At 43.0% G+C, this 25932-nt stretch overlaps 1 protein-coding gene across 1 annotated transcript in view; it reads left to right on the forward strand.

Moving 5' to 3' along the window:
• LOC115468570 (sister chromatid cohesion protein PDS5 homolog B-like) overlaps positions 1-25932 on the forward strand; it is a 60693-nt gene that overhangs the window by 29853 nt on the left and 4908 nt on the right. The window contains exons 5-7 of the mRNA XM_030200371.1: positions 21594-22027; positions 22118-22222; positions 23818-23950. Coding sequence (XP_030056231.1) covers positions 21594-22027; positions 22118-22222; positions 23818-23950 — 672 coding nt within the window. The remainder of the gene's footprint in view (positions 1-21593; positions 22028-22117; positions 22223-23817; positions 23951-25932) is intronic.

Consider the following 25932-nt stretch of genomic DNA (forward strand, 5'->3'; position numbering starts at 1 on the left):
TCTGCGACTGCCTGTGGAGCAGGGCCTGTTACATCAGGGTCCCGTGGTGATGGAGGATCCCTCCCCCTTTGGTCTTACGGCCTGGCTATTGAGCGGCAGCGTCTGAGAAAGAAGGGCTTCTCAGACAAGGTCATCGCCACTATGCTGAGAGCGAGGAAGTACTCTACTTCTACTGCTTACGCCAGGGTTTGGCGTACCTTTGCAGCGTGGTGTGAAGCAGGCTCACTTTCTCCCTTCTCTGCTCCAATTTCTTCAGTGTTGGCGTTCCTGCAAGAAGGTCTGGAGAAAGGCCTGTCGCTCAGTTCCCTTAAAGTCCACGGTAGCGGCTCTGACTTGCTTCAGGGGCCGCCCTGAAGGGGTTTCCCTGGCTTCACAGCCAGATTGTGGTGCGCTTTCTCTAGGGAGTTAATCACCTGCGCCCTCCTCTGCACTCTGTGGTGCCTGCATGGAATCTCAATCTGGTGCTAAGAGCATTGCAGAAGCCGCCTTTTGAACCCTTGTCGAGGGCATCTCGGAAAGACCTGACGTTGAAAGCAGTCTTTTTGGTGGCTATCACTTCAGCCAGAAGAGTTTCCGAGCTCCAGGCGCTCTCATGTCGAGAGCCTTTTCTGCAGTTCACTGAGGCAGGAGTGACTATTCGCACAGTGGCCTTCCTTCCTGCCCAAGATTGTTTCTCGCTTCCATGTGAATCAGCAGCTCTGTCTCCCTTCCTTTCGTAGGGAGGACTACCCAGAGGAATACTCTGCTCTCAAATGTCTGGATGTGAGACAAGTCATCATCAGATACTTGGAAGTGACCAATGATTCCGGAAATCGGATCATCTGTTTGTCCTGTTTGCAGGTCCTCGTAGGGGTCTGCAGGCTGCTAAGCCTACAGTGGCAAGATGGGTCAAGGAAGCCATTGCAGCGGCTTATGTGGCCGCGGGGAAGGTGCCGCCTATCCCAGCTGAAGGCTCACTCCACAAGAGCTCAGGCGGCCTCGATGGCAGAGGCCGGTTCCGTCTCCTTGGAAGAGATATGCAAGGCGGCAACTTGGGCTTCGGCCCATACATTCTCCAAGCATTACCGCTTGACTGTGGCTGCTCGGGCGGAGGCCCGGTTTGGAGCTTCAGTGTTGCGGTCAGGGATTTCTATGTCCCGCCCTGGGTGAGTACTGCTTCGGTACATCCCACCAGTCTATGGATTGATCAGCTTGATGATATGGAAGGTAAAATTATGTATCATACCTGATAATTTTCTTTCCATTAATCATAGCTGATCAATCCATAGTCCCTCCCAGATATCTGTACTGTTTATATTCTGGTTGCATTTCAGATTCAAGTTCAGTCTTCAGTTCCTGTTCAGGAAGACTTCGTGTTCAAGTTATTTTTTCACTTGGATTCTTCAAGAGTTGAGACGAGTTTGTGTTACAGTGAGCTGCTGCATTCCTGTCCCCTCCGTTTTACGGGGCTGGATTGAGATTTGAATTCTGCCGGCACTCCCTCCCGCTTCGTGCGGCTGTAGGGCAGCTTTGTACCCCTCCCGCTTCGGCGGTGTTAGGGTCAGTCAGCTCCTCCCGCGGTTGCGATTGCAGGATAAGCCAGATCCCCCCGCATCGGCGGGTGTGGTGTCCCTCCCTTCGCTCCGCGGGGATGAGCTGGACGGATTCCCCTCCCCCACTTGTGTGGGGATGAGCTGGGTTAATTCCCCTCCCCCGTTTCGGCGGTGGTGAGCTGGGCAGAGTGTCCCTTTGTGGGTGTAATTCTCTAAGTGCTGAGTCCTGCGGATGGAGCTTTGATATCGACATACTGAGGAGTTTCCGGCAGCACATGACCACATATAGGGAGGCACAAGGATTGCTCTCTATCTCCACCTGCTGGTAGATGGACACAACCCACCAGTCTATGGATTGATCAGCTATGATTAATGGAAAGAAAATTATCAGGTATGATACATAATTTTACCATAAACCAGTTAGTAGCATCATGACCAATAATGAACCAAGATGTCGACAAAATTTTGGAAGGACATAAGTTGCACTGAGGCTCATGGGAATGTAAAACCATCATATATGTGAAGGGAAAAGCCACAAAATGAAGCATGCAAAATATATACAAACAGGAGGAAGAAACAATACACAGACACTATGCATAAAGAATAAAACGTTTGCTAAATAAACTATCTTAATAAATATTATTAAGACCTACATTGCTATAAAAAAAGGGGGGTAATTGTGCTAAGGAAATAAGATACCCTCACAAGCAAACAGAGTGTTCACAAGTTGAGAGCGCTGTAGTACGGGATTAAAAAAACGCAATATCAGGAAATTTAAGCTGCAGCAACTAAAATATGATTTTTTTTAAAAACACATCAAGAAATGCTCACATACATAAATGAATCAAGCAGTTACTAAAGAAACTGTCTTAGTAATCATTAATATAAACTACATTGCTACAAAAGAAGAACAAATTGCGCTGAGGGTACACAATTTGAAAGCACAAAATACAGAACAAAAGCCAAGAAGTCAACAACTATAAGCTGCAGCATTTAAAATGTAATAAGAAGACTGCTTACCAAAAAATACCCCTATGCCTAAAAACCGTGCTTCCTCTGCTATAAAGGAAACTGTAAAATGCTGCTGCTTCAACAAAGTGACTGACTGAATGTGTAAATATTGTAATGACATCACAGTAAAATGATCCTGTAAGGCAGTGATAAAACAAACATACAAATTAAAGTGTGCCAATATTGTTTCCTACTGTTATACTCATGTGCTGTTAACAGACAAAACCTGCACAACCCAAAATGCAAATAGCACTTATTGCGATTGATTGTGTAGCTCCAAACTTCTAAAAATGAAAACTTGCAAAATTGATGCCTACAAACTGGAAGAAAAACTGGTACTTGCCTACAACTTAAAATGAAACAATAAGTAAATCAATCTAGTGCTTGCTAACCAAATTATCTCAATGAGCATTAATATAACCTACATAGCTACCAAAGGAAAAAAAAGTGGTGCTAAGGGAACTTAAATTGCATAGTATATGTACTAATGCACAACTGCTATAAGTGTGGAAACAAGAGCAGACAGTCTTATTTAGGATAAACCCTATTAAGTATTTGTATTATGAACAAAAAATAAAGAATTGCCCAGGTATCACAAATAAACCGAACACATCCTGAGGTAATGGGATGAAATATGTAACCATGCACCAGTAATAAGTTGAAAAAATTACCCCCACATGTTAAATTATCAGTAACTATGGCTTGCAGCAACTAGAATGTAAATAAAAAGACCACTTACCAAGAAGTACTCATTCAAAAAACTATGCATCCTCCTACTAAGAAGGAAACAGTATGGCACAACCGCATCACCAATGTAAATATTAAAATCTGGCAATAACGTCATAGTAAAATAATCCTATGAGGTGGTGGAAACAAAACAAAAATGTGTACAGACGCCACTGTAGTTACATCCATTTTAACAAACAAAGCCTGCATAAACCATTAGTTGTAGCTGCTTTAAGCAGTAATTACCACAAATGGATAAGACAAAACATCTAGCAACCATGTTGTCAATACGGACAAAGATACAAAGAAATTATTTTTTTTAGATGGAAAAATATCTTTACACAAACTTACATTTTTTGCAAATAAGGTTTCACTCTAGGTCCTAGCACCATAAAGAGTAAAAATAGAAATTGAACCATGCTTGGTGCTACATTTCAACTGCGCTATCCTTGTAAATCTTTAATTTCCTTAAATAATGTGAAATATGTTTTCTTTGAGCCCTCCTAGTTACAATTCTTCTTAGAGGAGAAAGGGACTGTGTCTTCTTGATCTCCATTGTGTTGTATATCATTAGGATAAATAAATTAATAGTTCAGGTCTTACACCTTTCTTGTATTAGATATATTATTATAGTGTTCTATCTTCTTCTAGAATTCCTTCACTTGGTCTCTCCTTGTGATGGACTAATAAGCACAGTTAATATTGCCTTATGTTTGAGGGGTTTTTTTTGTTTTTGTTTTTTCTTTTATTACATTCTGTGCTTTAATTTCCACAAAGATTTTCTTTGTAATTGTTTTAAAATGCAATTTTTAAAAATTGGGCTATGCTCAAATTTGAGAAATTATATGCTGACTGTATAAGCCAGTTATGGAAAAAATGAAATAAAAAGTATAAAGACCAAAGCAATGGGAATTTATAAACAAAAAAAAACAAAACACCAAAATTAAAAACATGTACATGGCATCTAAAAAAAAAAAAAAAAAGTTACAATACTTATTGACATAACCATGATCCATGTACACCAGAAAGATGAAATATATGTGTATGAATCTAGGGATCATAACACCTACAAAAAAACTTATTTTCAAAGTACTAATTAAAAAATGAATGTTAAATGATAAACTAGGTACTTGAAGGGTTTATGGTGTAATGTAAAAAGAGGCAGGCAAACACAGCGAAGGTGACAAAGAATAATGTGGGAAAACATCCAGTGGACTAGAGTTCACTGCAGGAGTTTTATTCAAAAATATGTGATGGACTCGACATGAATCGTGTTTCGGCTACAGGGGCCTGCCTTAGCAGTTCCTGTTTAGAGTACAAGTCAAACTTCTCTTGTTCTATAGTGTCTGAAAACGAGTGATCAAATATCTATCGAAGCGTACACTGGAGCGCACACTACTTAGTGGAGTAAAGTGTGACAAACACAGGAGCTCACTTACTACTACTACTACTTACCATTTCTATAGCGCTACAAGACGTACGCAGTGCTGTACACTTGAACATGAAGAGACAGTCCCTGCTCGACAGAGCTTACAATCTAATTAGGACAGGCAAACAGGACAAATAAGAGATAAGGAAATAACTAAGGTGAGAAAGATATAAAATAGTGGTACTTAACAAAGTGAATAAGGGTTAGGCATTAAAAGCAGCATCAAAAAGGTGGGCCTTTGGCATAGATTTGAAGATGGCCAGAAATGGAGCCTGACGTATCGGCTCAAGGAGTCTATTCCAGGCATATGGTGCAGCAAGATAAAAGGAACAGAGTCTGGAGTTAGCGGTAGAGGAGAAGGGTACAGATAAGAGAGATTTACCCAGTGAATGGAGTTCCCAGGGAGGAGTGTAAGGAGAAATAAGAGTGGAGAGGTACTGAGGAGCTGCAGAGTGAATGCACTTGTTAGTCAATAAGAGGATTTTGAACTGTATGCGGAAATGGATAGGGAGCCAGTGAAGTGACTGGAGGAGAGGGCTAATATGAGCATAGCAACACTGGCAGAATATGTTTAACTCTGTTTTTATTAGAGCATATCAACTTCAATTTAACAATTGGCAATATTTTACAGATAACCAAGAAAACATCAGTCTAACAATTATCTCACTAATTAAACCAATTATGGATATTCTCGTCTTTTATCTTTTTCTCCCCTTCCCCCCCCTCCCTTTGCCACCATTCTACATTTTATTCTTATAACAATAATATAACTTTATCCCATATCTTATCTTATCTATTCCTTTATCAACATACTTTCCTTTTCCCCCCTTCCCCCCCTCCCCCCTTCCCTATTACCTACCCCTTTGCTCCTCATCCCCCCAAATACCAACCCTCCCCATCTCCTACCTACCTCCCTAACCCTCCCTCCCTCTCGTCCTTAGCTTAAGAGTCTATATGTTCAGGAGGTAACTCCTGGCTGGTGCCGTCAAAGTATTCCAGAAGGGGGACCATATCTGTTGTAATTCTTCGCCCGCAGTCGAATTCATGTCTTTTACTCCTATTTTTTCCATACGCATCAAGTGTATCATCTGCATGCGCCACTGCTGCACTGTGGGAGTTTTGTGCGTCAGCCATTCTTTCAATATGACTTGTCTGGCGACCACCACCGCTTTATTGATGAAGCTTTTATATCCTTTTGGAATCGGGTGTCTGATTTTAAATTGACCAAATAATAACAATGGCTCACACTCCCACTGTTGCCGCCATAAAATGGATATGTTCTGTGTCAATACTTTCCAAAATTTTTTTATTCCTTTGCAGGACCAAAACATGTGGCCCAATGTTGCACCTTCTGATCTACACTTAGGGCATTCTCCCCATGGCGAGAGTCCCATGTAAAAAGCTCGTCGAGGTGGTATATAAAGACGGAAAGCAAACTTATATTGTTGTTCCCAATGTCCCACCCAGACCGAGCGCCTGGAAATGGACAAAACAAATGTCTTAATTATTTCCGATGTTATATTAACTTTTAAGTCCTGTTGCCAATCAGTCTCCAATTTTTTATAGTTTGGTTCTGGCATTGTGTCTCTGATGTGTCTATGGTAAAAGGACAAAGGCACTTTCTGTTGTGATTCCAGGGAAAGGGCTGCTGAGAGCTCCTCCTGAACATCTTCTGCCAGGTGTTCCCAACGCAATGATGTCACATAATGTTTTAGCTGAGCATAATAAAAAAACTCTGTATCTGACAGTGCAAATTCCTCTTTCAAAACTGAGAAGGGTTTAATGCGTCCCTCCTCTGTAACCACTTGTAATACATACTTTATTCCCCTTCTCTCCCACCTGCGAAAGACTGAGTACAACTGCCCTGGGACAAACGCCACATTATCACATATAGGGAGGAATGGTGTTACTTTTGGGTCAAACCTGTGCATACGACAGACCCATTTCCACGCTGCTCTGGCCGTCTGCATGATACCAGTTTCCCCCAGTACAGCTGGAATACTGACTCCGGTCCCGTGTATATAATTACTAAAATGCACCCCCGGTGTTAATTGTAACTCTAGGTCTGTATTAGAGTATTCTTGGGTGGATCTGAACCAATCATTTATGTGTCTTAACCCGCAAGCCACGTTGAAATACCTTATGCTAAGCAGTCCCAACCCCCCATATTCCACCGGGATCTGCAACGTTTCTATTGGTAGGCGCGCCCTCTTTCCCCGCCATAGGAATCGCTGTGTCAGTGCATTTAATTTTTTCTCATCTGATCTTTTTAAATATACTGGTATTGTCTGCAGCACATACAGCCATCTAGGAACGATCACCATATTGTATAGTGCTATTCTTCCCCTCAGGGAAAGCGGCAAAGAGGCCCACGTTGCTAAACTTAACTCAGTATCTTTGACTATTCGACGTATATTTTGCTCATATAGTTTTGTGAGGTCTGAGGGAATATGTACTCCTAAGTATTTAATTGTTTCTGCCGCTCTCTGCAGTGACATGGTCCCACCCGCGACTGATGGCATCTCTGGGCCCAATGTGAGAACATAGGACTTGGCTTTGTTTAGTTTGAACCCTGATATCTGACCATATTGATCTATACTCTCCAGCAGTACTTCTAACGATTGATCTGGATTTGTTAGAGTTACCATCAGATCATCTGCGTATGCTAGTATCTTCACCTCATGATTTGCCATCTTTACACCCTCAATTTGCTTTGTAGCTTTCACCACTCTCAACAGTGGTTCCAGCGCCAGTATAAAGAGCAAGGGCGACAACGGGCAACCCTGCCTTGTCCCCCTCTCAATTATAAACTCCTCTTCACTGATCCCATTCACTATCACCTTCGCCTTTGGGTTGCGATATAGTGCCTTAACCGCCTGCACAAACCAGCCCTGTATGCCCATATTCTCTAATGTTGCAAATAGGAAGTCCCACCTTACAAGATCAAATGCCTTCTCCGCATCCAAACTTATCACCATTGCAGGCTCTCCCTTGTTATGACATGAGGCTATTGCGAGTAATAGCTTCCTAACATTGTGTGTTGTCTGTCGCCTCCGTACGAACCCCACCTGTTCTGGGCCTATAAGTGTAGGTAGCCACTGGGCCAGTCTCTCTGCTAGAATCTTAGCTAGCAACTTCACGTCTAAATTTAGCAGTGAAATTGGCCTATAAGAGCCCACCTCATCCGCCGGCTTACCAGGTTTGGGGATCATTGTAATAAGCGCCGCATTTGTATGCAAAGGAAATTCCCCAGCTCCCACTATCTCCTCAAGATATTCCAAGAGGGATGCTAATGCGTCTGGGGGCAACATTTTATAGTATTCCCCAGAATATCCGTCTGGTCCTGGCGCTGAGTACCGTTTTAAGGATTTAACCACCTTCTGTACCTCTAACAATGTTATTGGGCTGTTTAGCCCTTCTAGTCCTTCCTGGGATATCTGAACCAGACCTGCTTTCTTAAGGTACTCAGAGAGGTGCCTATTTGCCGGCCCCTGCTCTACCGAGTATAGATTAGCAAAGTAATCGGTGAACATTTTCCCGATGCCTTTCTGATCTGAAATTATGTTCCCTTGCGTGTCCTTAAGTGCTGCAACTGACCTAGGCCCCCCCCCAGTTTTTAATAAGCCGCGCTAAAAGTTTCCCTGACCGGTTCCCATATCTCTGTAGTTTGTATTTATGATACAACATTGATCTGTTCTCTCTCTCATGTAGTAGTGAATTAAGTGCCACTTGTGCCGCTTTCAAATTCTCTAGTGTTACTCTGGTTGGGTGTTGGATATGCTTTTGTTTAGCTTTTTTCATTTGCTCTTCCAAATTTAATATGGCTTGTGCCCTTATCTTCCGCTTACGACTACAATAGGCAATAATCTCCCCCCTTAGTACCGCCTTCGAGGCGGACCAAAACAACGCGGGCTGGTCACGTGCATGCTCTTTATTATTCTCTGCATAATTCTCCCATTTTTCTTTTAAATGCTCTTGAAAATGAGGGTCCATGGCCAGGTGTGTTGGGAAACGCCATCCCCTCCCTCCCCTCTCGTTGTTCAATACTTCTAAATCTATCCATATTAACGCATGATCAGAAATCACCTCAGGGCCAATAGTTGCGGTTTTTACCTGTGGGAACATTGTACGTTCTACTAAGATATAATCTAGTCGGGCCAGTGTGCCATGTGCTCTAGACCTATGTGTAAAGTCTTTTTCCCCAGGATGTAATGTTCTCCAAACATCTATCAGGCCGAGAGCCTGCGAGAGGGCCCGAAACTCCTGTGTTCTATTCCCCGCATAATGCTGAGATGTGGGGTTTGTGCAGTCTATCTCGGGGTCCGCTACCATATTAAGGTCGCCCATTATAACTGTTTTCTTCTGGTGTCTTCCCATACAATGACCTATGATTGTGTTATAAAACTGTGGGTCATGTGTCGTTGGCCCATAAATTCCCACCAAGATAAATTCCACACCTTGCAACCATACTTGCAATATTATGTAATTTCCTTGCACTCCTTTAGCCAACAGTTGAGCTTTATAATTGAGCCCCTTCCTGAACAATACTGCCACTCCTCCTCTCCTACCCTGTGGGGTCGCTGCAAAACTCTCCCCCACCCAGGATCTCTTTAGTTTAGCATGCTCTATCTCTGTGAGACGGGTTTCCTGTAAACACACTATGTCTGCTTTGTGTCGTTTTAATTCAGTCAATATTTTAGATCTTTTTATGGGGGAACTAATACCCCCAACGTTCCAAGACACCAACCTGACCGTCATAATGCCGTGTGTATAACAAATAATGGGTTGTCACCCACTCTGCAGTTTCTTTTTATTTTGCTCTTCGCCCTGCCCAGTGTTTTTGTCATTCTGGATAAGTTTTGTAGTATCATGATCTTTACTTTTTTCTGAATCGCACCCTGCCCCCTCAGTCTTTCGCTTTCTATTGTCCCTTTTTTACAATTAGTCCTTATTGCCCACAACCAGGTCCCCTCTTTATAATACCAATGCTTGGACGAGTTCCCCCCCTTTCCCCCCATCCCTACCCCTTCCTACGGTCTCCCTTCTTTCTTTTACCCCTGTCCGCAATCTACTCACGGGTCTAGAATTCCGGATTTTGCAGAGGGAGTCCCCGCTTTCATTCAAACAAACCAAGTTTTACCAGTCACTTTTTTCAATCAATGGCACTGTATCTTTTCCTCAGCCCTCCATTAATGTCGCTCATGGCTGTTTGCCTAGTTTTTGGTCAATTGCAAAGGCTTTAGCCTCTGCCACGCTTTGAAAGTGCTTCCACGTGTCCTGGTGTCGTATTTTCAAGTGTGCGGGATACATCAACGCAAATTTTACATTCTTTTGTGCCAATTCCGCACATAGTGGATGGAATGCCCGCCTCTGTTCTTGTACTTTCTGTGAGAAGTCTTGAAAAATCATTATCTTCTGCCCCTCAAAGCTTAAAGACTCTCTTTTCTGGCGGTATCCCTGCAGTATTTCAATTTTATGTCGGAAGTTCATGAGCTTTGCCACTACTACTCTGGGACGCTGCGAATTTTCCATTCGGCGCCCTACCCTGTGTGCCCTCTCGACAACCAAATGTCCTGTAGAATCAGTCAATGCTAGTTCTTTTGAAAGCCAGTTTTCCAGCCAGTCCGACAAGTTTCTATCTTGTATCCGCTCTGGAATCCCCACCATTCTTATATTGTTTCTTCTAGACCTGTTTTCTAGGTCTTCCAGCTTAGCGGCTTGTTCCTCCAGCTGCTGTTGTAGTTGGACGATATCGGGGCCCTGCGCACGTGTATCATCCTCCAAAGCCGCGACTCTCACCTCCAGGTCTCCCGTTCTGGTCTCCAGCCCGTCAAGCCCAGTTTGGATGGATTCCAGGCGCTTTGACAGTGCATCCCAGCGCGGGTCCATCGCGCGAACCACTGCTGATGTTAGTTGTTCCAACTGCATCTCTGTGAATGCCGGTGCCGCGACCGCGGGGCCGTCCGCCATTTTGTTTTCTCCGCTTCCGACCTTCCCCCTGGTTTTCGTGCCGGCTTTCTGTGCCATTTCGGTGGGGGATTTATGGACGAACTTGTCCATGCAGCCAAGAACTTAAGTTCGCGAGGGAGGGCGTTTCTGAACGCGATGTGACTTTTTATTATCAGATTTAGAGCGGGGGTTCCCGGAGCTTCAAACAGCTGCTGCCGCTTCGCTCACTGCATAACCGGAAGTCTCAACACTGGCAGAATATAAGTCATGCAGCAGAATTTTGAACAGATTGAAGAGGAGAGAGATGGCTTAGTGGGAGACCTGTGAGAAGCAAGTTGCAACAGTCTAAGCGAGAGGTGATAAAAGTGTGGATAAGGGTTCTGGTAGTGAGCTCAGAAAGGAAAGGGCAAATTTTGGTGATATAGAGAGAAAAACGACAGGTTTTAGCAGTCTGCTGAATATGTGCAGAGAAGGAGAGAGAAGAGTTGAAGATGACCCCAAGGTTACGAGCTGATGAGGCAGGGAGGATGAGATTGTTATCCACAGAAATAGAGAATGGGGGAAGAGGAGAGGTTGGTTTAGAGGGAAAGATAAGAAGCTCAGTCTTGGTCATGTTTAGTTTCAGATGGCAGTGAGACATCCAGGCAGCAATATCAGACAGGCAGGCTGATACTTTGACCTGGATTCCTGCTAAGATTTCTGGTGTGGAGAGGTAGATCTGGGAGTCATCAGCATATAGGTGATACTGAAAACCATGGGATGAGATCAGAGTACCAAGGGAAGAAGTATAGATGGAGAACAGAGGTCCCAGGACAGATCCCTAAGATACACCAACTGATAGTGGGATAGAAGTGGAGGAGGATCCACCAGAGTATACACTAAAAGTACTATGGGAGAGATAAGACAAAAACCGGGAGAGATAAGACGAAAACCAGGAAAGAACAGAGCTCTGAAATCCAAGTGAGGACAGCGTATCAAGGAGTAGGCTGTGATCAACAGTGTCAAAAGCAGCAGATAAATCGAGAGAAGTTTGACTTGTACTTTATACAGGGATTCCTGAGGCAGGCCCCTGCGGCAGAAACATGATTCGTGTCAAGTCCATTGGATGTTTTTCCACATCATTCTTTGTCACTTTCGCTGTGTTTGCCTGCCTGTATTGACCTGTGCGGAGGACTTTTGTTCTTCTGTGTTAGTCATAATGTAAAAAGAGTTCAATAAATATTCAAACCAGATGTATCTGCTCTTAGAATCATAAACTAACGTGCTCTATGGAAAATATGCACTGTGTCGTACCAAGGCCAATTTGCAATAAAAATGCATAAACAGTTTTGTGGGGAAAAAAAAAGTGTAGAAAACAAATGCCTAAAAACAAAGTATAGCTAGTATTTAAAACATAACTAAAGCACTCTAAAATTGAGTGTACATAGCAAAATGCCATAAAATATAGAATAAAAACTTTAAATTGTATCTAATTTCACAATCCAGACTATTACATTGCAGTGTCTGTATGTGCTAATAAAATATTATTTAAAAAATGGTGTAATCTGTCTCACTATCCCATAAGGTTGCTGAGTATTCAATTCCAAGATAAAACATTGTTCTTCTTGTATGACATAATTAATATACCTAAAGTAGTTAGATCACCTAATGGTCTTATATACACATTGAATAGAAGGGGAGAAGAGTGGTTACTCCTGAGGGACACCACAGCCTGTCTGCCAAGATGTTGAAACACACCCATTCTTCTGTACTTACCAGTGGGTTTCCTATATAATGTTGTACTAAAGCTATAGATGTCCTTCTGAATTACAATATTGAGAAAAGGAATGTTATGACAATCATACTGAATAGAAAACTTTGTTAGGATCTTTAGTATTGAGCCAATCATGGAATTGATGTAATCTGTCTAAACTGCCAACCATAGCATAAAAGTGTTGTCAGTGTATCGCCACCACATTTTTACTTCTTATTGAAAAAGATAAACCTTCAGGAAGTTCTTCTCAAATTGTTGTCTATCTTGGGGGCCATAGTGGTCCCCATCACTGTACCTTTAGCTTGTTGAAAGAATTGTCCTTGGAAGAAAAAAGTTCCTTTTAAGTGCTAAACTCGCTAATTCAATCAGAAAATGGGTAGGGACTCATAAAATAGTAGTTGTATTATGAGTGTATTCTGAATGGCAACTGATGCTTCGTCCTGAGGAATGTTGGTATAAAGGGATTCTTTCTCTCTCTTTTGAGTGTTTAAATCTTTTAGCTCCACCCTGTGTTGGGGATACTGCTTTGCTACATCCCATTGGTCTGGACTGGTCTGATAGGATGCTGTGGAAGGAAAAGTTATGTCTTACATGATAACTTTCTTTCCTTTAGTCCTATCAGAGCAATCCAGAATCCCTCTCTTGTTGATTAATTTTGTTTTGCTTACAAACTATGTTTTTCAGATATCACGGATTCTACTTGTACGTTTTTCCTAACCTATTGTATGACATATGATCTCTGACTCGGTGAAATATCTGCATGTCAGTAAAGTACCTGATTGAATTACTTGGTCTGATTGAATTACTTGGCTATCGGGCAGATTTTGAGTACCATTGCTTGGCTATTCAAAATACTGAACATTCTGTGCTGCGTAATACCCTTAAGGGTGAGCCACAAGAACTATTTTCTTCCTCTGTCTCCATCTGCTGGTAGAAGCACACAATCCGTTGGTCTGGACTGATCTGATAGAACTAAAGGAAAGAAAGTTGTCAGGTAAGACATAATTTTTCTATTCAGACAGACAACCAAGTGGCAGTGTTCTATGCCAATAAGCAAGGAGTACGGATTTGTATCTCCTGTGTCAGGAAGCAGTCAGGATGTGGGGATGGTCCGTCTCTCAGGAGAGGATACTCAGAGCCACTTAACTGGCAGAGAAAAACAACTATCTGGCAAAGAGACTGAGCAGGATCAGCCAGCCACCGCATGGTCCTTAAACATAGGAATTGTCTGGAAGATCTTTTGAGAATGGGGCACCCCCTTGGTGTGAACCTTTTTGCTACTCAATGCAAAAGGCCCCTCAGTTCTACTCCAGGACAGGTTGGATGCTTTTCTCATCGATTTAGATAGGCATGGGGGAAGCCACTGCTTACCCTGGGATTGGTAGCATGGAGTGTTGCTACTGTTTGGGTTTCTGCCAGTTACTTATGACCTGGATTGGCCACTGTTTGGAAACAGGATTGACCCAGTATGGCTGTTCTTTTGTTCAACTGGGAAGAGGGTCTTCTGTATCCAGCACATCTCATAGCAAATTCTCCTGAATCTCAAGCAGGACCAGGAAACCATGATTCTCATCATGCCTTGTTGGCTGAGACAATCTGGTTCTCTCTACTTCTGGAGTTTGCCTTGGAAGATCCATAGAGGCTGGAATGCTTTCCAACCCTAATCACTCAGAACAGTTGGTCCCTCTTGCATCCAGATCTCCAGTCTCTAGCCCTCGCATCTTGGATGTTGACAAGTTAGAAAGAGACTCCTTGAATCTGCTAGAGGGTCTGTCTCGAGTTCTGCTTGCCTCCAGGAGAGATTCCACTAGAAGATCCTATGTTTTTAAATGGAGGAGATTTGCCATCTGATGTGAAGGCAAGGCCTGCACAAAAACTGCTTGAGTACATTTTACACTTGTCTGAGTCCACTCTAAAGACCAATTCTATAAAGGTTCACCTTAGTGCAGTTGTAGCTTCTCATCCAGTAGAGGGTAAGCCAATTTCTGCTCAGCCTTCATAAGAGGCTAACAACTATGAAACCTCCCATAAGGCTTCCCATAGTGTCATGGGATCTTAACATCGTTTTGAGCCACTTGATTCCTGTCACCTGAAGCCTGACCTTGGAAGGTCTTATTTTTGGTGGCAGTAACTTCATCCAACAGAATTGGTGAGCTTCAGGTCCTAATAGTTGATCCATCTTACATGAAATGTCATCATAACAGAGTGGTGCTGCACACACATTCTAAGCTTCTTCCCAAGGTAGTGTCAGATTTCCATCTTAACCAGTCGAATACTTTACCAGCATTCTTCCCAAAGCCCCATGCCCTTCAAGGTGGAAGTGCACCTCACATTTTGGACTGTAAGAGATCCTTGGCCTTTTAACTGGAAGGGACTAAAGCTCTTAGAAAGGCCACCCAGTTTTTTGTTTCTTGTGACCCCAAAAGGATGAGAGCTGCCATCGGTAAACAGACACTCTCTCCAATTGGCTCGAATGCATCTCTTTTATTTATGCCCAGGCAGGGCTGACTCTAGAGGGTCATATCATGACTTGTAACATTAGAGTCATGGCTGCATCATTTGCCCACCTGAAATCAGTTTCTATAGAAGAGATTTGCCAAACTGAAAGATGTTCTTCTGTCCACACATTCACATCACTACTGTTTAGAAGATTCCCCAAAGCAGCAGCCGGTTTGGTCAAACAGTCCTTCAGAACTTCTTTTGGGTCTAGAATACAACTTCCCCCACCCCAAGCCCATTTTTCTGGTACAGGATGTTCCAGAAAAGAAAAAACAAAAAGAAAATTGTGAAATATGGCACTTACAATTTCTTAGTTTGTTTCCTTGGGCTTGGCCTGTTGCAGGCCCCTTCTTTTTCCATCTTTTTATTTCTGACATTCTGGTAGCTAGGGATTCCTATTAGTAAGAATATGCTCATCCTGCTTGTTATTGGAGAAAACTAAGTTACTCACCTGTAATAGGTATTCTCTGAGGACAGCAGGATGAATGTTCTCATTACCTGCTTGCCTCCCCTTGGAGTTGCATTCTGTCAGCTGCTATACTAGGCTGACCTGGTCCCGCACGACAGCAGTGGTGGGTGGGAAGACATGCCCATGTACATTTGGCCACTTCCAAAAGCTTCTAGAAAAAGAAGGCTGGGAAACATATCTGCACCAGGGCTGTATCGGTAGTGTCATCTAGTGAGAACATGCATCCTGCTGTCCTCGGAGAACACCAGCTACAGGTGAGTAACTTCGTTTTACCCTTTGAAATATTAGGACTCGTAGATACTTCATAAAATTAACAGCAGATTTAAAATAAATTAGAGGAAGTATTTTTTTTCGCTTTGTATGCAATAAATCTGTAGAGTTTGTTGTTTGAAGACGTAATCAAGTTACCTAGCATAGTTGGATTTAAAGAGGATTTGGATAAGTTCCTTGAGAAAATGTCTATAAAGAAAATTATTAGCCAGGTAGACTTGAGAAAGCCACAACTTCCCTTGGGAGTAAGAAGTAATGAATACATCTACTCTTTGGAATATACCAGATATTTCTTGATATCTCTGGCCACTGTATGAAAAAGGATGCAAGGCTTGATGAACTTTTGGTACGACAACTTGGTACATCTGTTTTTATTATAATACAACAGCAGCCTCAAAAGTCTGCTGACATTTTAGAAATGTTATGCTTACAAGCTAGCCGTCGATATTCAGCTGGTGGCAGCTTTTTTTTTTTTTTTTTTTTTTTTTCCTACACCGACAGTCACTGGCTAAATCAGCACCAGGTATTCAGTGCTGGGCCATGGTCAGGCACTGGCACTGAATACCTGGGGTAATTGAAGTGGGGCTGGCTGTTGGAGCTCATGTGGGTCCCTGCTTATATTCAACCAGGGCCCGCTTCCCAATTATTGGCAACACCAATGATTAGGAATCAAAGCCAGAGCTGGGCAGACTTCTGTGGTTTGTGCCGTGATCATGGCTGGACAGTTTCAGTAACTGGAGAGCAAAACCAGTGCCAGACAGAGTTCTATGGTCTGTACCCTAAAAATGGCAAGGACAAATCAAGTATACGTATGTAGTATCACATCATACCTTATACTGAGTTTATCTTGTTGTGCAGACTGGATGGACCTTTTAAGTCTTTGTCTGCCATCATCTACTATGTTACATAAGACAGTTATGTAGGCTGCAGCTGAATATCAGCCAGGACCTGCATAAAAGAAAAAAAAAAAGTGTCCTGTGCCCTCTCCCCCCCCCCCCCCAAAGAAAAAAAGCTTGAACCCCCTCCCCTCCTTTCATAGCAGCCTTATGGTACTACCCTGTCCTCACCTGCCTTCTTAAATCACTCTGAATATCTGTATTTAGAAGGGACAATAAATTAGCAATAAGAAGGGAAAGGCTATAGATTAAGAAAAGAGGTAGATAATTAAATGAAAATGAGACAAGAATGAAGAAGCATGGAAAATGAATGTATTATCCTAATATACAATGTGTATGTTGAATAACACAGGAGTTGTGTATGTAATGCAAAAAAAAAATACATCAGTTGCAGTGAGAAGCTGGAGCATATGCTCATATATATTAAAGTTGATTTTTAACATTTTCCCTTAGTTTTTGGCCTTAATAATATTTCTTTAAATGTCTCTAATTATCCATGCGTCTTCAGATGGGCGGAAGGGAGGGGTGGCAATCTGCATTCACCGGCAGCTTGCTTGCACGGTGGAGACAGTTTTGCAAGATCCCAATGGACGATTCATATTGATTAAAATGTGGTTGCAGGGGAGGGAACTATACCTGTTAAACGTGTACGCCCCCACCCCTCCTGATAACTCCTTCTTTCCTAGACTGTCAAGGCAGCTGCTCCCCTATGAAAGTAAACACTTGATAATTACAGGGGATATGAATGTACTAATGGACCCCAAGATCGACTATTCTGGGGAGGGATATAGGGGAATGGAGAGCAGGAAGGGGGCTCGGATGTTGAAAGAATTCAGCAGTTCTCTCTTTGTGATAGATGCGTGGCGGAATCTACACCCGGATTCAAGAGAGTACACACATCGGTCCAGAGCACACGGGACTTGGGGTAGAATAGATTATATGTTTATTTCACCAGCTTTGTTCCAGTGTGTCCGAGACACCAAGATCGAAGAGATATTGATATCTGATCACAGCCCTGTCTGGTTAGAGTTGGAGGCGCCAGGCAGCTTCCAACTGAACAGACGGTGGAGATTCCCCAATTATCTAGTAAAAGACAAATCTTTTCAAAAATTCCTGGTTAAAAAGTGGGAAGAATATGAATCATTTAACAGAGAACACAAGTCTAATCCTCAATTGTTTTGGTGTGCTGGTAAAGCGGTACTCCGGGGGGACCTGATCGCTTATGTAGCAAATAAGCGGAAAAAGAATACAGCTAGCCTCTTGCACCTGAATAGGCAACTGCAGAAGGCTAGACGTCGTTATACGGAACGGCAAACCTCAGCTAATAGGGAGGCCTATTTGTCTGTTCAGGCAGCTGTGAACTCACTGCTACATGAAAGAGTGTTAAAAAATAGGATTTTCCTAAAATATAGGTTCCACAGATTCGGAAACAGAGTAGGGGGTATGCTAGCCCGGGTGGTTCGGAAGTGGGGAGAGGGCAGAACCATATCGGTTCTGAAAGAAAAGACGGGAGGCCTCACTAATAGCCCAGATAAGATTCTTCAAATATTTCAGGAACATTTTACACAGCTATATACCGCCGAACAGCCGGTCAGGGAGACGCACATGAGTGATTTCCTTAGAAGGGCCCAAATGCCAAAGCTCGGAGAGTCAGATATCGCATGCCTGGGGGCCCCCATTCAGCCCAAAGAGCTATCAGAGGCTATAAAGGGGTTAAAGTCATATTCGGCACCGGGGATGGATGGGTATTCTGGAGAATTTTATAAAATGCTGCAACCCCAATTGATACGGCCATTATTTGAATATCATCAGGCGGTGATTCAAGAAGGGAAATTTCCATTACACGAAAACACTGCCTGTATATCACTATTGTTGAAGCCTGGGAAAACTGCTGAAGAGCCAGAATCTTACAGGCCTATCTCATTAATTAATGTTGATATTAAGCTTTTAGCGAAGATTCTGGCTACACGACTCAACAAGTGCTTACCCAGTGTGATTGAGCCTGCACAAGTGGGATTCCTCCCCAATAGACACTCTGTGTTGCATATTCGGAGAATTTTACTTGCAATGGCCCGGTGCCGATCTGAAGAGACTCCTGGGATTTTGGTAAGCCTTGATGCCACCAAGGCTTTTGACAGGGTAGGGTGGGATTTTTTGTTTTATATGTTGAATTGGATAGGGATCCCTGCTAGAGTAAAGCAAGCAATTGAGGCTTTATATACTGGCATGGAAGCACATGTAACAGCTAATGGGGGGCTCTTGACAAGGTTTCGGATAGGTAGGGGAACGCGGCAGGGCTGCCCCTTGTCACCACTCCTGTTCGATTTAACCTTGGAACCACTATTACGTCTTTTAAATTATGATCCCAGAATCAGTGGAGTACAGTTGGGAGAACAGGAGGTCCGAGCTCTGGCTTATGCTGACGACGTCCTCCTGGTGCTGACCAACCCACAAGAGTCCTTTAAGGCAGCCCTGACACTGATTGAGGAATATGGGATGTTGTCGGGGTTTAACCTCAATCTCTCCAAGTCCTGTGCGATGCCCATGGACACGGGTACTGAATCATATTGGCAGGGGGAGGCTCCTCTTAGATGGGAGGCAACGAAAATGAAGTACCTGGGGGTGTACATTCCTTGTGATAGGTCCTCCATGTATAGAGAGAACATCGCCCCATTGATGGAGATGACTAGAAGCAAGTTGTTGATGTGGAGGGAGCTGCCACTTACTATTTGGGGTAGAATAGCATTATTCAACATGGTGGTTGCTCCTAGGTGGCTCTATGTCTTTCAACAATTACCACTCTTCTTGAAGCACAAAGATGATAAGCAGTTGCAGCGCTTAATACAAACATATTTGTGGCAGGGGAAGAAACCTAGAATACCTTATCACCAGATAGCGGCCCCAAGGGAAGGGGGGTGGTATGGGACTTTTAAATATCAAATTTTTAGCAATTGCGAGTTCCATGCGACATATAAACGATTGGTATCGGGGGACATCGGATTTCTCCGTCACGTCAGTGGAGACCTCGGTGTTTTCGGGTACACATTTCAGTCATTTGCTCCACTTCGGGACTCCGCTGCCCACCGCGGCATTTCAGAGACACCCATTATTGAAATCTCTTAGGGAAACTTGGAGGTGGGTGTGTAGACGTTATCGTTTCTCCCCCCGCGTATCCCCTTGGATGTCAATATGTGATAACCCAGCATTTCCCCCAGGTCAGGGGGTCAGTACATTTAGCAGTTGGGCAAAAAAGGGGATCATATACCTGGCACATATAGTTTCAGAAGAGGGACAAATTCTCGCGTACTCGGAACTCCAGTCCCGGTACGGGATTCCTCCGACACATCGATTTGCGTATTGCCAGTTGAATCATTATGTAGCCTCCCTAGAGTGGACAGATCTTACGGAAGATGTGGTAGAGGTTCTCTCAGAAGAGTTTACTCTGGGAGCACAGCTTAAGGTACCACTGAAATTCCACCACCAACAACTTAAAGACACCACAGAAGAGATAGACTTCCGGCGGCTAGCGCAGGAATGGTCAAGGGATTTGGGCTGTACACTTACTGAGGAAGAGTATAGGTCATACCTGAAATCTATCTACAAACAGCGGCTTTCCATTCCTCAAAGGGAGCGGCTATATCGGTGGCTGCTCAGAACACATATATCTCCTCACAGAGCACAGAAGGCGGGGTTCGATACAGCAGGAACATGCCCAAAATGTAACCAGGGTGCGGCCTCTCTGGGCCACATGTTCTGGAGTTGTCTCTATGCGAAGCGGTTCTGGAAACAAGTTATAAGGGGGATAGACCAACTATGGCACTGTACCCTTGTGTGGGAGCCTTCAATTTTATTTAATATCTTTAAGTACACTGCAGACCCCCCAGAGGGCTTCAGGGCATTTGCAAAGATGGCAATATATTTTGGAATAACTACCATTTTGCAATTTTGGAGAGCGAAAGAAACACCCCCTCTGCAGGCATGGCGCTCACAGTTAGTGAGACAAATGAGAATTGATAGGTGTGGAGTGTCTGATTTGGATAGTCCCGCGGGCCTCAGGTTCAGGGCACAGTGGGAGGCACTTTGGGTCACCCTCCCGTCCAGAGCGAGAAGTTTATTGCTGAATTTCTGACCTTTCTCCGGTGCCCCCTTCTGCCCTGCCATTAAACAGGGAGCCTGTTGATATTGACACAGGTTGTGTAGTACTCATTGACAAGAGGACCCCTGGTTCAAACTATACCACACTGGCAGTCTTCTTAGGTATATAAGACGTCATGACAGGCACCACCACATTTGATATTTGTGAGAGACCCGAACAATACATATTGTTGAACCTGTAGGGAACCTAAAGGGTAGAGGGTGGGACTAGTTGGATAAGGGGGCAAGAGAAGATACACATCACACGGGCAATACTGTTTAAACAATTTACACATGTTGCTTTGATATTAAAGGAGAAATAGTGATAATGCCCAAGAAGTACTAGTAGACACTGGGAGGGAGGGAGGGAGGGAGAGAGGGGGAGAAAATATAAATGCAATATTGTAATTCACTGTGTTGATTGTATGATATTGGATGGCATCCTTTTGTAACGGAATTTCTCTGACAAGTACTTGTTTAATTGTCCATATCAACTAATAATAAGATTTAAACATAAATGTCTCTAATTTTGTGCCTTAAGTAGTATACAGAATATTGCAATAGTTTATCCATTAATGTAATTAGATCTGTTGTTTTATTCGGAAAGGTTGGTAGGGGCAGAAAAAAAATATATATGCTCAAATGCCCATCAGTCATATTTAATTGACTTGAGCTGTTTTGGGGGGGGGGGGGGGGGGGGGGAAGGGGGAGCACAGCTTCTTTATATGGGTTTTGTTTTGTTTGTTTTTACTAAGATAACTGTTCTTTTTCACTATTTGGAAAGCAGTGCAACCCTTACTGTTGACAAAATTTTGTTGTTGTTTTTTTTTTGTTTGTTTAGTAAGATGACTCAATATGAAGTATAAGTGGAGATATAATTCTTTAGTTAACCAACAGTACTAAGAAATGTAAATTTCCTTTCCAGTCAGAACTGGAGAAGCCACGAAGTCGAAAGAAAACACTTGTAGACCCAGAAGAGAAGATGAATCTTGATGAGCTGTGCAAATTGGGACAAGAGCAAAAACTGAAGGGTGGTCAGCGAGGCAGAAAAAGAACTGCAGTTGCTTCAGAGTCAGATGAGCCCTGGCCAGAAGAGAAGAGACTGAAAGAAGATTTGTTAGAAAATGAGGATGAACAGAACAGTCCGCCAAAGAAAGGCAGGAGGGGGCGGCCTCCCAAAGCAGCTAAAGGAACCACACCAAAGGAAGACACAGCAGTAAAACCTGCTAAGAGAGGCAGAAGAAAAGCTCAACAATTAGCAACAGATAAAGAAGAAATGGAGGAAGAACAGGTCAGTGAAAACCTGGAGCAAAAACGAAGAGGCAGGCAACCTAAAATGCCTAGAAAAGCACAGCAGAGGTAGGTCATTTTCCTTATTGCACCCTATTTGTCTTTTTTGTTTTAATACTTTTTATTAAATATTTAAAATTTGGATCATCCTCCAAACAGGTTGGCGACATCCGAATGTCTTGCGGACGAGTCACCACAATCCACGCCACATAAAAAACGAGGGAGGCCTCCAAAAACACCTCCATCACAAAACAAAAAGAATGTGTAAGTTGTGTAGTATGATCTTTACATAGATTCTGAAAAAGGTGTGAGCTAAATCCAAAATCCATGCTTCAAACCAGTTGACAGCTAGCAGCTGCACATGAACAGTTCTGACATTGAGTAGTGTGGAGGCAGCCTACAAGAGCCTGGCCAAAAAAAAGGGTACATGTGTGTATACGTCACATGCTGTCTTAGAGCCATTTGCTTAGAAACAAGAATTGGCTGCAGGTCAAACCATTCAGATCCTGTAGAATGTATGACAGTTCATTGCTAGAACTTAATTAATGTTACATTGACTGAAATGTGTGGTATGGCTGAGCAGATAGTTCTAAATGGTATCATTATGGAAGAGGCAGATGGGTTCCACAGTCAGTGGTAGTGACAAAAGAAAGTAGATTACGGGAGGTGAACTTAGAGAATGCTTTTATTAAAATAGTGTAAAATGGCCACATTTCACCTAAGGCTGCTTCAGGGGCAGCAACTGTTAAATCAGACATACGTCATAAATTAAAAACCAACAAATTAAAATTTATACTAAAAAAACTGTGTCCATTAATAAAACAAATGAAAATAAACCAGTAAAATTAATCAATTAAGAACTTATACAGATATTCAAATTTGTAAGATAAACCACTTTTAAAAAGATTAATAACATATATAAACATGCATTTTTGTTAATGTGATAATGTAAAACAAAATTGATTCAAAACTAGAGTGTAGTCTTAGTTTCCTAATATAATTAGTCTGGTGAATCAAGCATAGGAATTTACAAGATATCTCAGTGAGCAGCAAGTGCACATACCTAAAGGGGGTATTCAAACCACACTTCCCCTTCAGTAAAATCAGGAATGCTGGCAAACTTATAGGTTCACAATAGTCAAGAGGCAGTTAATGATTCTGGAACAAGCAGTCATATAAACAGTATGTTTCTTTTTAAGAGGCAGCAACAAAAGCATTCTTTAAAAAATGTGCAACAGCATAACTGTCAAAGTAGAGTTTAAAAATCAGGGCTTGCAGCCACAGCACTCCTTCCCAGAAAATCAGATCAAAGAGTAATCTAGCTTGATGTGCTCTAAGCTTATATGCAGAACGTTGAGGGTTTTCCTTAAAGCGTTTAAACTTAATTAAAAATGTAAGCTTTGCAGGTATACATTTAAAATAACTTATGTCAAGAAGCTGCTATAAAACCAGAATAATGTGAGTTCTAAAAACAGAAAATCTGCTATTTAAAATGAAAAGGAACTGTTTTTGTTAAAAATCCAGAAATGTAAAATAAACCCTGCATTTGATATAGGAAGATGTGGACACCTAAAATTGCTAAAAATTAATCAAAATCACTACTTAAAACAGTATTAAAATGCTATAAATTCTCACATGTTGCAGCAGCCATTTTATGCATTCCAGTGACATGCCAATGACATTATTGGAATCGGGGCACATTCAGAAACAATCTTGGGAATCTTATGCATAGTCTAAACACATTAAAAACAGTCACAATTTGCATAAAACCATCTTTGACCCCGGTGATGTGTACTGGGGCAGTGTTGACACCTCTGAATTTAGATGAGGCTGTGACATTTTTGTGTTCTAAAATGCAGCCACTCTGGGCGTTACAAACAAGCAGCAAGTAAAGAAAATGAATCTGATGAAGACATGGACATGGCTCAGTGTAGTCCTTCTCTTAATGATGACATTCCTCAGGAAGAAGATGATCAAGAAAGCACTCTTAATGTATGTATTTAATGTTTTGTATTTGGGATGGTATAAATTTAAAGCTAGAACGTTCTTTGCAAAGGTGAAAGATAAAGGTAGTCCCTTGTACCCAACTATTAAGCTTTGAATGACTTACGGGGGCTGCCACTTGCATGATGGTACCAGAACAGACGGTCGCAGCAGCCTTTCCAGGATCCCTGGAAGAATGGCTTTGAGGCGCTCGTCAAGAGTGGCTGTGGAGAAAAGCTGGGGAGTCGGTGCAGGAGTCGAAGCCCGAATCTGCTGAGGAGGCGGAGGCGGTACCGGGCTGTCCGGAGAAGTGCGCATCGACACCTCCTGAATGGAGGGTGAGCGGTCCTCCCGGCGTTGACGCTTCACAGGTGCCGAATCCTTCGGCGTCCCGGAGCTCTCGGTACCGTGACGGGAGGGCAACCGATGATGGTGCTTCTTCGCCTTCGCTCGCATGGTCTCGGTACCCCCCGGTACCGACGAGGAAGACGTGGACTCTTTCTCTGTCTTCCTTTTTTTCTGTGAGGACTTTCCAGCTGGCGCCTCTTCTTACCTCTCACAGCACGTCACTCCAGCGGTCCCCCTCTCCTCTGCGGCTCCTTCTCCCTGCTCCTCATCACTGCAGTGAAAACAGTGCTGCGTCTCTCTGTAACAGGAGTTCTGAGGTGGAACTTCCTGTTACAGAGAGAGACTTTGGGCCATGTGAGAAGCAGCATTGTTTTCACTGCAGCAGTGAGGGGCAGGGAGATGGAGCATACAGAGAAGAGGGGGGCTGCTGGAGTGAGGTGCCGGGAGAGGTAAAAAGAGGTGTTGGCTGGTGGGGGAGGGACAATGATGGCATTAATGCATTAAAAAATTATAACGAGAGTTGAACATTTAACGAGTTAATCGTGTTAACTTGTTAAATATATGAGAGGCTGAAGATCTGTGATGCAAGCACAGCAGACTAAACAGCAGACCAACACACGTTGGAAGTAGTTGCAAGAATTTTAATTCTACCAAAATACTTATGCGTGATGTAGCCATGTTTTGCCGAGGGCTGCGTCAGAGGCAAAATCACACACACTTCTTTCTAGTGTAGCAATCAATGGGAATTAGTCCTGCAGCAAGTCCTCGGGAGAATTTCCAGCAAAATCTTTAGTATGTCCTCAGTAAATTCAGGAATTTTGGCTCTAGTTTTGCCTCTGACGCAGCCCTTAGCCAAATGTGGCCATGTCAGGCATAAGTATTTTGGGTAGAAATAAAATTCTTGGAACTACTTCCAATGCATGTTGGTCTGTTGTTTGTGCTGCTGTGCTTAAAATTTGCCTATACCCACATTTCGATACTTCCCAGTTACAGGAAGTATCTCAGATTCCACATAAGGAAGCATCACTACCAATACTGCGTTCTGCCATTTGGCCTCGTATCAGCTCCCAGGGTATTCACCAAGTGACTGGTGGAAGTTGGTGGTGTATTTGCACAGACTGGGAGTATATATGTTTCCCAGTCTGGACGATTTGCTGGTCAAGAGCACGTTGCTAGAGGGAGTATGAAAGTCAATATGCCTGTTTGGGTGTTGGAGTTAATTGGGTTCGTAATAAACTACCCCAAATCCCACCCTCTCCCAATCTAGTGATTGGAATACATAGGAACCCTGCTCGATTTAGTGCAGGCTCGGGCTTTGCTTCCACAAGTGAGAGCAGAGACCTTATCAACAATCGCCTTGCAAGTCCCAAGCAGCAATCAAGTCACAGCTCGGCAAAAGTTGAGATTGATGGGCCACATATCCTGAACAGTGCATGTCACACCTATGGAGTGTCTGCATTTGAAAGAGGCCCAGTACACCATAGCTTCCCAGTGGCTGGAAACCTAGCAGATGTCATACAGATTACTCCAGAGTTGACTCATTCCCTTCTCTGGTGAACAATTCGGATGAATTTGACTGTGGGACTGCCATTCCAAATTACTCCACCTCAGAATGTGGTAACCGCTTTGATTGTACCACAGAA

Source organism: Microcaecilia unicolor, chromosome 4, assembly GCF_901765095.1.
Source record: "Microcaecilia unicolor chromosome 4, aMicUni1.1, whole genome shotgun sequence".
Taxonomy (NCBI): Eukaryota; Metazoa; Chordata; class Amphibia; order Gymnophiona; family Siphonopidae; genus Microcaecilia; species Microcaecilia unicolor.